Source organism: Pempheris klunzingeri, chromosome 5 (assembly GCF_042242105.1).
Source record: "Pempheris klunzingeri isolate RE-2024b chromosome 5, fPemKlu1.hap1, whole genome shotgun sequence".
NCBI classification, from domain to species: Eukaryota; Metazoa; Chordata; class Actinopteri; order Acropomatiformes; family Pempheridae; genus Pempheris; species Pempheris klunzingeri.
In genome coordinates this window covers 15,112,501-15,124,619 of record NC_092016.1, presented here as the reverse complement: position 1 = coordinate 15,124,619, position 12,119 = coordinate 15,112,501, and the positions used below count along the sequence as shown (strand labels likewise).

The 12,119-nt window shown below is 40.0% G+C and overlaps 1 protein-coding gene across 1 annotated transcript in view; it reads right to left on the bottom strand.

Annotated features, from left to right (window-relative positions):
- Positions 1 to 12,119, bottom strand: part of LOC139201257 (voltage-dependent calcium channel subunit alpha-2/delta-1) — a 52,251-nt gene that overhangs the window by 39,397 nt on the left and 735 nt on the right. Inside the window, exons 2-3 of the mRNA XM_070830532.1 lie at positions 7,197 to 7,278; positions 6,817 to 6,933 (exon numbers count right to left, since the gene is read on the bottom strand). Of these exons, the coding sequence (XP_070686633.1) occupies positions 6,817 to 6,933; positions 7,197 to 7,278 (199 nt within the window). The remainder of the gene's footprint in view (positions 1 to 6,816; positions 6,934 to 7,196; positions 7,279 to 12,119) is intronic.

Sequence of the window (12,119 nt, the reverse complement as noted above, 5' to 3'; positions counted from 1 at the left end):
CAGAAAAAACAAATGCAGACACCTCTTGTCTGCTTAATATGATCAGCACAGTGCGGAGATGGGAGGTTGAGTAACATCTGCTCCAGAGACTGGAATATCTCTGATCATATCATAGCCTGTTCATTATTGCGTTATGTTGGCACACACACACACACAAACACACACAAAAACATAATGTCACATCTTGTGCTCATTATTATAACATTGTGACAGCAGGAAACAGATTAATAAAAATATGGCCCAACACCTGGGGCACAAAGACTCTATTAAACATGTGCACAAACAGCACATCAAACACTTAAAACATAGTTCTAAATAGCTGGAACTGGATGACTGAACTTGTTAGCATTATGTAAGGTATCCTGAAGATGCTAACTTTCTGAATACAACAATTAGTGGATTAAGTTGTATGTATGGTTACAGTTTGAAAAGAAAACAGGGCTGTATCTTGCTACCCTCTGGGTAGAGGTAAGGAAGAAAACAAATATGAGCCTGGCCATGTAATGTACATATAGGGCACAGTGCTGGTGATAGACTGCTTTGTTTTTTTAAGAGCTTTTCGTTGACTATGACACGCTGTGCATTTAAAACATGTCAGGCGGGTGGATGCAAGGAATAGCAATGGGGACATTTCAGTCTACACCAGGGTGCTGGAGAGTAGGCTCCTGCCGATTGTCAAACCTCAGATTCAGGAGGAACAATACGGATTCTGCCCTGGTCGTGGAGCAGTGGACCAGCTTTTTACCCTAGGGGTCATGACAGTTTGTAAAATGGAGCAAGAGATGAACAGATAAATTGGTGCAGCATCAGCTGTAATGCGGGTGCTGGACCAGGCTGTTGTGGTGACCTGAGCCAGAAGACCAAGCTCTCCATTTACAAGTTGACCTACATTCCAACCCTCACCTATAGTCATGAGATGAGGAGGTAAAGACCGAAAGAACGAGGTAATGGATACAAGCAGATAAAATGAGTCTCATTCGCAGGGTGTCTGATCTCAGCCTTAAAGATAAGGTGAGGAGCCTGTTGAGGTGGTTCGAGCATCTGGCCAGGAAACCCCCTGCACACCTCCCCTTGGAGGTCTTCTGGGTAAGTCCAACTGAGAACCTGGGGCAGACCCAGAACAGGCCAGCAAACACCTCGTGATCCTCTGGGAGGAGCTGGAAAGCGTTTCTCTGGAGAAAGTTGTCTGGAGTGCCCTGCTTACCCTGTTGCCACATGACCCGAACCCAGGAAGAAGATGGATGGATGGTTCAGGGATTTATGACTGAGAAAATGGGAGGCCTGAGGAAGTGAAAATGTGGCTGGAGGGAGGGACGGATGGGCAGAAGGAGACAAAATACATAGTTTGCAAAGCAACATCCGGCAAGCCTGAACTCTTCACACAAAATGTTCGATAAAAATATTTCAGAAAACAAATCATTATCAAATTGTTAATTCAAGACTGAATGTTAACAGGGATATTACCTGTTGCAATGACTGCTGAGATCTTTCCTGCATTATCTACTGAAGGTCAAAATATCAACACGGGTATAGGCAAAGTAATAATGACACAATCAAGTGGACGAGGCATACTGACATTCCTTTAAATAGCTTTGGAATTCCTGGGGATGTTACATGGTATGTAAACTGTAAAAATGTACACAATACAAGGGAGCTGTGTTGTGCCCATGACATTATGTGGAATATCCTTTGGAGGCAAGTAAATCCTTTGATAAATAGAAAAGTGTACATAATTAAAGAATAAGAGGCTGAACTGCATCACAGGCCTTGATGTTGTGGGTTGAGGCTAGACAAGAGATGTATGGAGCCTTGTTAAAAATGAAGCAGTGCAAGGTTTAAATATGCTCCCTGCATATAATACTCGTCAGGATTTCAAAGCAATAGTTAAAATTCATTTTGGACAGCGGCCACAAGTATGACTGACCGTACCATCTAACCTGCAGGCATACAGTACATATGGGACCGCCTCAGAAGTGCATTGCAGATGCTGTGTATTCATGTCGTATTCTGGTGACTCGGAGTGTTTGGAACATACTGATTTCATCTAGTTCGGAGGAAGTGAAATCTGCTACAGGTCAGGTTTTAGAATTTCAATGGAAATTTTCATACATTTGTTTTGTGGTGAAAACCGGTCATCACTGCAGGCAACTGTGACTGACTGCTAACCACAATGCAAGCTGCCAATGTACAGATTTGACACAAACATTGCCACCAGATGTATTGCTAAGTCTAGCATTATAGAATAATAGTAATTACTTCATGTACTTGTTTAATACACAGATGACTGCATCCACTCAAACACTCCTGGTTCATTAATGAATTTAACTTGCATGCCAATCATTATACAAGAATTGGAAAAATTAATGTGTAATTTTGAAAACACGTACCTACACACATATACTGTAGGTACCCATAGACATAAGTTCACATACACACTAATGTACACTACACACTCACAGTACTGGGCCACCTGTGTCCTGTTGCGTTTTAGTGGTCCTGGTTGAGGTATTACTCTAAGTAATGTAGTGGACTGGCTCATTAGTCACTGAATAGAGCCCTTCACCTCAGGAGAAGAGAGGAAAATGTGCACACACACACACCTAATGCAGGTTGTTGAAACAAAAGCAAACAACTGCAGCTGAGGCATGGCTGCTGTTTTTTTTTTAAGATTGAGGCAGACTAGTGGGCAGTGCCTTGATGTTTGAGTGTGCAGTCTTCAGTGTTTTCAGTTTTCTTTTTGCCTTAACAGTTCTGCTGCATCAATAAAAACCTTTTTAATTACATTGTACTAAGACAGCAAGACAAAAGGAGAATGGGCTGGGGATGAGGAAGTAATTGGATCTAGTCTCAGGCACATCACACACTCACTATGTGGCCAACTACTTTGACCAGTGTTTTCAGAGTCGTGTCTTCCAGAGTCAAATAACGAACACTTTCTGTCTCTGTGTTTATGAAAGACCGTTGAAGTGTGTGTTAAGTTGTTAGTGTGTGCGTCACTGTCAATTGTTCAGTGGAAAAGTGCAGTGGATTATTCAAATAATTCAGTTAATCAATAGTTTTTACATAATAAAACAACTATTACATATATAAATTATTTCACTTATATTTAATATTGTGTGTATGTAATATCCAATTTATTTACAGATCAGATGTAAAGCAATCATGTTTTAATGAACTGGATAATCTATAGGCCTACAAACCAGGTTGACTGATATTTATTAAAAATAAAGAAATAATTAGACATGAAACTTAGACATTATTTCTTCGGCACTATTAATCTGCTATGGTCAGTAATGTTCAGCAGCTCCCATAAGCCTTTACAATAGGTGGAGGCACACAATCTTAAATATTTCTTAAAACAAAATATTACATCCACCAGCAAAAGAATTACAATTCAATTATATTTCCATGGTGTTTCATTCTGGCCAGCAGGAGGGGCTGCAGCCCCCTCCTTTGCTAATGTATGTAAGTGTCTCTGTTGAGATCAAACCCCAGTATACATTGTAAAACCTTTGATAAAGCCATCCTTCCTAACAGTATGCAGCCCAGCCAAGTACTCATGAATAATGCAGGTTACACTCTGCCACACACTTATTTAGAGTAGACGCGCATAGACACACACTTGTTTCACACACCTGTGGCTAGGTAAACTGCGGCCTCTCAAAGGTCATCCATCATGCAGAGTTAGAGATCAGAGACAGAAAGTCACAGTGGATGAGAGAGAGAGGGAGAGAGAGAGAGAGAGAGAGAGAGACAGAGAGGCAAAGGAAGGATGAAAGTTTGAAAGCACTTGACAACTAAGTGAAAATGGCTAAAGTGCCTTGGGCTATCTCCAATTATGTTGACATTGAAAGTCACTCCCAACCTTCTATCAAAGACAGTGAACAAGAAAGGATCTCCCAGCTGCATTGATGATCTTTCCTGTTTTCTGTCTGACAAACTTTACAGCCAAATCCCTCCGTTTAACTTAGAAGATTGGTCAGGAAAAATCAGCTCAAAGCACAACTAAATCTACAGGGAGAGTGCGTGCATAAGTTTGGATTGGAGTTTGCTGTTGTATATCGTCACTGCTATGTGGTGCACTCTGGAAGTCTTAGAAAGACTCATAAAAACATCCAATAGAAAACCTCTTACAGTGCGAGTTCAAAGAGTTCATTTTTTTCCTCTCACTGTATACCACCCTGAGCACCCATCTTCCTTTGCTCAGTCTACCTGTCCATCACTCCATGCATCCATCATTCTCATGTATTTGCCCTTCTTTCACATCATCCATTCATCCATTTATCTCCACAATCATACATCTCAGGACAGAGAATTCAATATCAGTGTGCCTTGAGGTTACACTCATATGAGAGGATGAGACACAAAGATTCAATACAGAGTGAGAAGTGATCGATGTCCGGAGGTTGAATCAAGCGCGTATTTGCCACGGGGGACTGGGGTACACGTCCCCCCTAATGTATGAAAGAGGGAAATTTGAGACACCGTTCCATCGATTTGGGTTCAAATTCATGCTTTTCTGTGTTTAATTACACTATCACTCACAGGTGGAGGCAGCATCTTTTGTAGTAAGTATACTGGTGTTCCACAAAAGAAGAAAAAACTATGCTTGTGTGTGTGTGGTATATGGAGACAATGAAGGAAAACCACACAGACAGAAAGCGGACTGATAAGATGTGGGTTTCGAGGTAAGCACCAACACACTGTATTACTCAAACACTCTCATAACAATATTGCTGGCAGCATGTTGCACGTTGTATTGAAGTTCATATATTTCTGAGCTTGAAAAAAAAAAAAGTTTGTCGAACTTGGCTAGCAGCCAAACTGCATATTGCCATTGAGGTCTCTGTATCTTGTTACTTGCACTGAAATGCTTTACTGTTTGACTGACACCACCTTTCTGAATTCATGAGGAAATTCTCAATAGTCACTTTCAACTATCAAGTTCAAGTTCTTTTTTTGCAGTATGTATCTTGGGGGTTTCCAAATTCACAGAGGAAATTCTCTTCTCAAAAGCTCTGTTCGAGTTGCTCAATTGGCTCAAATCAGATAAAAAAATTCAAATCAAGTCAAAAACTCAAAAGCTGGTTGCTGAAATACCCTTGGTTAAACTGAGATACTACAATTCTGATCTAAAACATAAGGAACAGATGGCACATTAATTCCCTATCTGAATTTGAAACCCCTAAATAAATAGGGAATATACTGAAAACAAAGTTTTTGGAATTGCACAATTTGAAAGTGACTATTGAGAATTTCAACATCAAGTATTCACTAGTGATTAAATGTCAAGATGTGATATTCAGCTGCTGATAGGCAGTATTTTGAATTATTCTGGCAATGATTTGCATCCATACACAACCTGACAAATTATCCTCAGCTCCAGCTCCTTATACACACACATATGCACAGTCCCTCCCTCCCTCCCTCTCACCGCTCGGTTGTCCCCCCTCCCAGAGTCTGAGTAAGGATCTGGCCCATGATATTGTACGTAGGTTGAATGGACTGTGAGCATCAGGCTTGCTGACCCCCTGCCCACCACCTACCACCTACCCATACCACATACAGCCGAGCATTGCAAACCATCTCTCTCTGAAGCCAATTCTCTCCTTGCTGCTTACGCATCTTATGGCACATGTAGTCGGAAAAATGATAAGAACACCAGGGTGTTTACTTAACATACACAAGACAGACACTTGGCAGGAGATGTGTTTATGAACATTCATAAATACTCCCTCTCCATTACTAATAAGACAACAATTGTGATGCCTTATAAAGGCAGAGCAAGGGGTGCTGTGAACTCCCTCTGAAATGTATAAAAGCAGTTCAAACTCCTGATATAGATGAGCATCTCTGACTTGCTTCTGAATAAAAAGGATGGGGAGAGAGAGAGGAGGAGGAGGGGAGAACATCCCCAGGGTCGAAGCTCTCGTTATCACATTGAATCCTGCAGAAGATAAAACTCAGTCCTTGCTTTCTACTATTTTGTGTGCCTGCTTCACACAGTGTTGTTTCTGCATATACAAACTATATCCATAAAGTCACACAAGTCAGTCATCTGCCCTATACATATCTAACCACCGCAACATTAATGCGATGCTACAAAATGGCCACAGCATTCAGATAAATACCTTGTGACAGTTTATGTGAAGGCTGTTGACTGATTTTCCCTACTCCGTAATATTCTCCCTCACTGGAATGGAGAGGGAGATCCTATTGCCAGAAGGTCATTAAAGTGTTTTGGATGTGACTTCCTTCATTTGAAGGATCATTTCAACTGGACCTACAGCAAACGCACTTGGAATACTAGCGTGAATCCTCAGCCAGATGAATAATTAAATAAATGAATAGCCAGATGGTGGTTTAACTGCAACTGGATGCCTTATGTTTTGGGAAATAACTTGGGAGTCAATTGATCTAAAATCAATATTGCTGACGTAATTACACTAGTATGATTATGGCAGTATTTTCCATTTTCATTCCCCAAAATACAATTAAAGTAATTATCATTAAGTTTGTTATTATTGAACTCAGCTCTGTTTACTGTATCTGAGTGTAGAAATTCTTCAATTTTAACTTGTGCTTTTCAGTGCACATTAAGAGAATCAACACAATTGTCAACACCTGAACCAAAACAACGTGGTTCACCACATGCACTTTGTAGATTTGAATATGTATTTTCAATAACCAATGTCCTAACAAGAAGCAGATGGGAAATGTCTTATCGTAGCACCGGTTAATAAAGATCTCACCCTATACAGCTTTTAAACCAATGCAAAATTGCAAACTGGTTCCTCTAAGTGGGCCAAGTCTTACCTCCAAGGCTGCAGACCTCTTCAGCAGCAGCTGTTCAATTTTTCTGGCTGCTCTGGCCACCAGCTCCCGTGCGTCATTTTGCTCCACAGTGTACAGGTGTGAGTTTCTCAGAAAGATCTAGACAGACAGTCGTGGACATATAAAAATCACATGCATAATTGATGATTCAATAAATACTCATGAGTCAGAAATGTATTCGATTTTACAAAAATAAAAGAAATTTGCACAAAATAAATAACTATGAAATTTCAGAACCATTCAACAATATAACTTATGAATATAACTTTCAAAGAAGTGCTACCAATATATGCGAGGGGTCCATATCAGTGTTAGGCTTGGATTATGGTCTATGCAAGTGTGCAGTGCGTGGCTGTTTATACCTGAGTGAGGCTCTTCCCAGCTGTGGCTGTGTCTGCCAGGGTGACAAGTTCTTTCTGCATCTGATCAACCCATTCTTTAATCCTGTGGGACAAGCAATGCACACAACCAATCTTGTGACTCAGGTGTTAACGGTTCAAAAGAGACATCGAGGACATTTCGGTGCAATTAAACTGTCAATGAAGTTATCTTACATCTATCTTCTAACAAGACCATCTAGACACATAGCGTAAAAACAAACAAGGCCAAAGAGAACCACTCTGATAGGTCAAGCAAAATGTCAACCAATCATTGTCGGAATCGCCAGGAACAAATACAATGCCATCTAATCAAACACGTGTCATTGGGTGTCAACCAATGCGATTACTTTCTGAGAGTTCAAACATGAAATCAACCAATCAGATAAGTGTCAGCCAGTGTTGTGACTAGTGACAGTGATGTGAGTGGACAGGCGAGAGGTGGGAGGGGGCCAGGACTGACGTGTTTCTCTGTAAATAAGAGCTCTGGGGACATCAGGTCCAGCCTGCTGGTGCCACACATTGGATTAGACCTTCCTCTCATCCTCCTCCAAGCATCTTGTAAAACCACAGTAAGCTCACAGCATGCATTATACTATACTGACATAGTATATCACTCCATGCCTCCTGAACACAGAGGCCATGGATAGAGATATACGTGAGGAGAATGACAAAAGCCTGAGACATTATGCATCAGGTCATACGGTGATTTGATAGAATAATAAAGTCATCTTGAGGCATACCTGAAAAGCTTGTAGGAGTAAAATACTTGTGTGTGTGTGTGGCTGCATTAATTCGCCAAATGTGCTTCCATGCCTGCACACACAAGCACACGCACACTGAGACAGTGCCATTAATATTGTATGAGAATCATAACAGGTTGGCATGGGATACAGATGCTCTCATTGCCATGCATTCACACTAACACAGACTCAGCTAGGATCTTCCCCAATGGCAAAGAGACATATTATACTCACATATACAAACTGGAATAAACATAGAAAACAAATATGCACACCCTGAAAATGTTCCTCAAAAACTGTCATTCCAGCATTGTAACGCGTGTCATGCATGTGTGCAAAATATCTACTCTAGACACTCAATACAGCTGAGGGAGGTGGTAAGATGCAAATAAAGAGACAAAAAGGTACAGAAGATCAAGAATTAAAAAAAATGCATCAAGGACACAAAATCCACCGTGGATGTGGAAATTCAGAGAAAGTATGCTGAGGAGGAAGATGAGACACTTTGCAGGTGCTGGAATACCAGAGGAGATAACAAAGCATGACATTTGTCTTAGGAAAAGAGAGGGTAGATGAGATTAGAGCACGGTCAGCAATAATTCAAATGCTGTCCCTTAATTCCCAAAGCCAGATGGTTTAGGAGTTGTGGACAACAATGTAGACATGAAGCTCGGCAGAAGCTTGGCACTCGTCTTTCAGCAGCCACCAGAATCAAAAGGGATCAGAGATGGGGCGGCAACCAGGTGATCCACAACCATAAAGGCAGCATAAGATTTGTTCTTTTAATTTTTCAGGCTGATACCAATATCTGTATTTGATTATTTAAAACATGTAACAATGATGTGATTTCTCTAATACGCACTTTACAATACAAAATCTATTCTTGACCTGACAGCAGCTCAAGAAATAATATCGCCACAAGATCCATTTGGTAATACTTCTAGAGCTTTGGTCATATCACATGATCTTCATCAGCCCATGGAGTGTGCCCAGCTGTCATGGACATCAGGAAAAAAAAAAGATTTGTATGAGAACTTCTCATGCATGTTGGATTAAAGTTGAAGTCCATCATGGGCAAAGTCTATGTGACATGATAAAAATCTCTAGAATAGCCAATAAACAGACTTTAGGATTGAACATTGGAAAATGATAATTAATTTGAGAAAATCCTCTTGACTAATTGGTCTTAATGTGTCACAATCTACTTTGTACACTTGTAATTGCACTCTTATACTGCTCATATTTACATTTATTTAGTGATAGTTGTCTTATTTTTTCTTCCTATTTTTCAAGCAGTATATTATTGTATGCGAAGTCTGTTAACTTACAGTTTTTTGTTACGTTGTGGATACAGGTAATGTATGTGTATAACCCAATGTGCATTTGACAGCAACACAACCACTCAGATTTCTTATGAGAACATATTTTCTTTATGACTCAGGCAGCAGAGCAAAGTAGTTATACTGACTGCAACTATGCATGAGGTGTTGAGAAACTGTCGCTGCTCTTTTCTCTTCTGAAATCTTAAATTTTTTTTTCTTGTCTTGATCCTCTGCCCAACCCTTGCTTGTCCCAAATCTACTAACAGCAAACTGATTGTAAGGCATTTTAGTGGTCCTTGGACCCCTAAGCTCTCAAAGCCTGATGCATTGACAAGTCAATTGTGAGTTAGAGTTTGTGTGCGTGATTGTGCTTTTGTGAGGGCATGTTTTTGTGTGCGTGCGTGCATGCATGTTTCCAGGGACTTGACATTCAGAGAAGCAGAGGGCCGTCTCTCCAGAGTTTAACTTCTGTGAAATCTAGTGCTGCCAGTGTAAATCTCTGTAACAAAAACTCTCAGGTGCTGACAAATGGATGAGATGACCGGGGCTGTGGTGCAGTTTGTGGCCATGTGGATGACTTTGACTTTTTTCTGAGCCCCCCCTTTTCTTTTTTTTTCCAAAATCTATTTAGAATATTTTCTCAAATACTTCATATAAGTATCTCATCTGCACGGTAGCTCAGCCTAATTACTATGATTCTGAATCTCTTCAATGTATATTTGTTTTGTGTGTAAATACCAAACACTGCAGTGTACAGACAAAGAAATCTTGACTATAAAGAGCTCACTTGCTCATTATACACAGTAAACGACCATAAAATAGACTTATGCTACTGCGCCTGTTGCTTTATATGCATATTTGCAGTCAAATCATCCTGTTAAATTGGCCTTAAACGGTCAGATGTATTATCCATAGACATGGAAAATCTCTGCACATTAATTCCTCATCCCTAAATCATGCATTTCCAACCATCCCTTGGGGCCCCGACCTAGTTTAATGGCAATGCTTCATAAGCGCTATAAGGTGAGGCCTGTCATAGGTAATCTATGTGAGGGCAGAGCTCCTCCTGCAATTAAGACTACTATATATCCTTTTAGCTCTTTCCAAACAAATACAAATTAGGTGAAATACAGTGCTGCGTATTATCTGAGCAGCATCACACCATTATCACAGGGATCATTTAAGTGGCTAAAATAACATGGCAACTCAGAGATGCCTAAACAGTAATAAAGTCATTGTTGTGCTGAGGTAGCAAAATGTTTCTGCTCTGGTTGCTGGGCTTTGATTACTGCAGCCTCTGGTACACTGCTGGATAATTAAACACACACACAAATGCACATACAAATGGCAACTGGGTCAGACACTGCCCTACATTGTTTTTCAGACACAGGAAGAGCAAATGAGAGCAAAACAGAAAGAGAGGCGGAGAAACAATACAAGAAAGAGAGAGACAGATGTTGTGGTACAATCACTTTGGCACAAGAGAGAGTAATGAGCTGGCCCGTAGTGTGTATCTCAGTTGGTGGCAGTGTTAAACTACAGTCTAATTACACATCATTACAGAGGCAAAGACAGAAGCGGTCCAGTCCAGACAGCAAATCAGAATGAGGCATGGAAACACCAATACTAATGCATCAAAACACCCCGCGGTGCTTTGGCTGCTCTCCGTAGCTTACACACCAACACCAAATTGGCCAATTCAGTCCTTCTTTAGATGCTAAAAATTACCTTGATAGTAAGTGGATGGTTTATGGATCAAGCTCTGATCAGATCACCACCATCTGTCTTTCTCACCATAGATTAACAATCCAGGTAAACTCGTTAGTGGTCTGATGGTGAAATAAACTAACAAAGCTAATATGAGCTCACTGTTGCAAACGTAAAAACAATCCCGCATGATAAGGTATTTGTCCCAGTCTTGTTTTTATTCACTTTGAAATGTTGCTGTGGACATCTAAGGTAGTGCAAAAATATTTCATCTCCAGAGGATTTACTGGAACTGGAATTTACAGAGCTATTTAGGATCATAAAGATGCACAAAAAAAAACCCTGCCGTTTACAACTCTGTTAATTAACAATTTATGTTTATCGTCTACACCTTGTGATGCAATTTCACCTGTAAGATGATGAACCTGTTTTGTAAATATGAAGCACCAAATGCAATTGACTTCAAACGTATTCACTCACTCTTTCACACAACATCTGAACATTTTCTTTGCTTTTTTGCATTACGCTGCAAAAAATATTCTTATTTTTGGTGTCACAACTGTGTGTATGAGGGTAGCCATAGAAATGTATATTTTCAGTTACAGCAGTCCAGTCTTTTTTGGGCTTTTTTTTTTGGCTTGAAATGGTGAGTTGTAGCTGCTGTTACAATTTAGCAAGAGTGTCTCCATGACTTCATTCTGTTGGAGCTTTTTTGTTGCATTATACCAAATTTCATGTACTTCGTCTGCCCTCACTGATACAAATAAGGTGGGCAAAATGTTAAATATGTCTGACAGATGCCAGCATTCTGGTCTGGTGACCAAATAAAGTAAAGATAAAAATAATGACTTGGAGGTAAATAGTGTTAAAACTTGGTAGCATGCAGAGGAGGTAACTGAACTAATGTTTCGTTTTTGTTATTGTTCTCTGTGCTGCCACTTTGGCTAAAGTAAATGAGATAATGTATCACAAGAAATGCTCTGGTGAAATAAATGAAAATATTGCAAATAATGAAAATATTATTATAAAAAATTGTTGGTGATCTGCATTAATCACTGATTTAAAGGTTTTAATGGTCCAAACAGCTAAATCCCTTCTGTATTAAAGTTTAGTTCACTGCTGATTTCCATATGTGA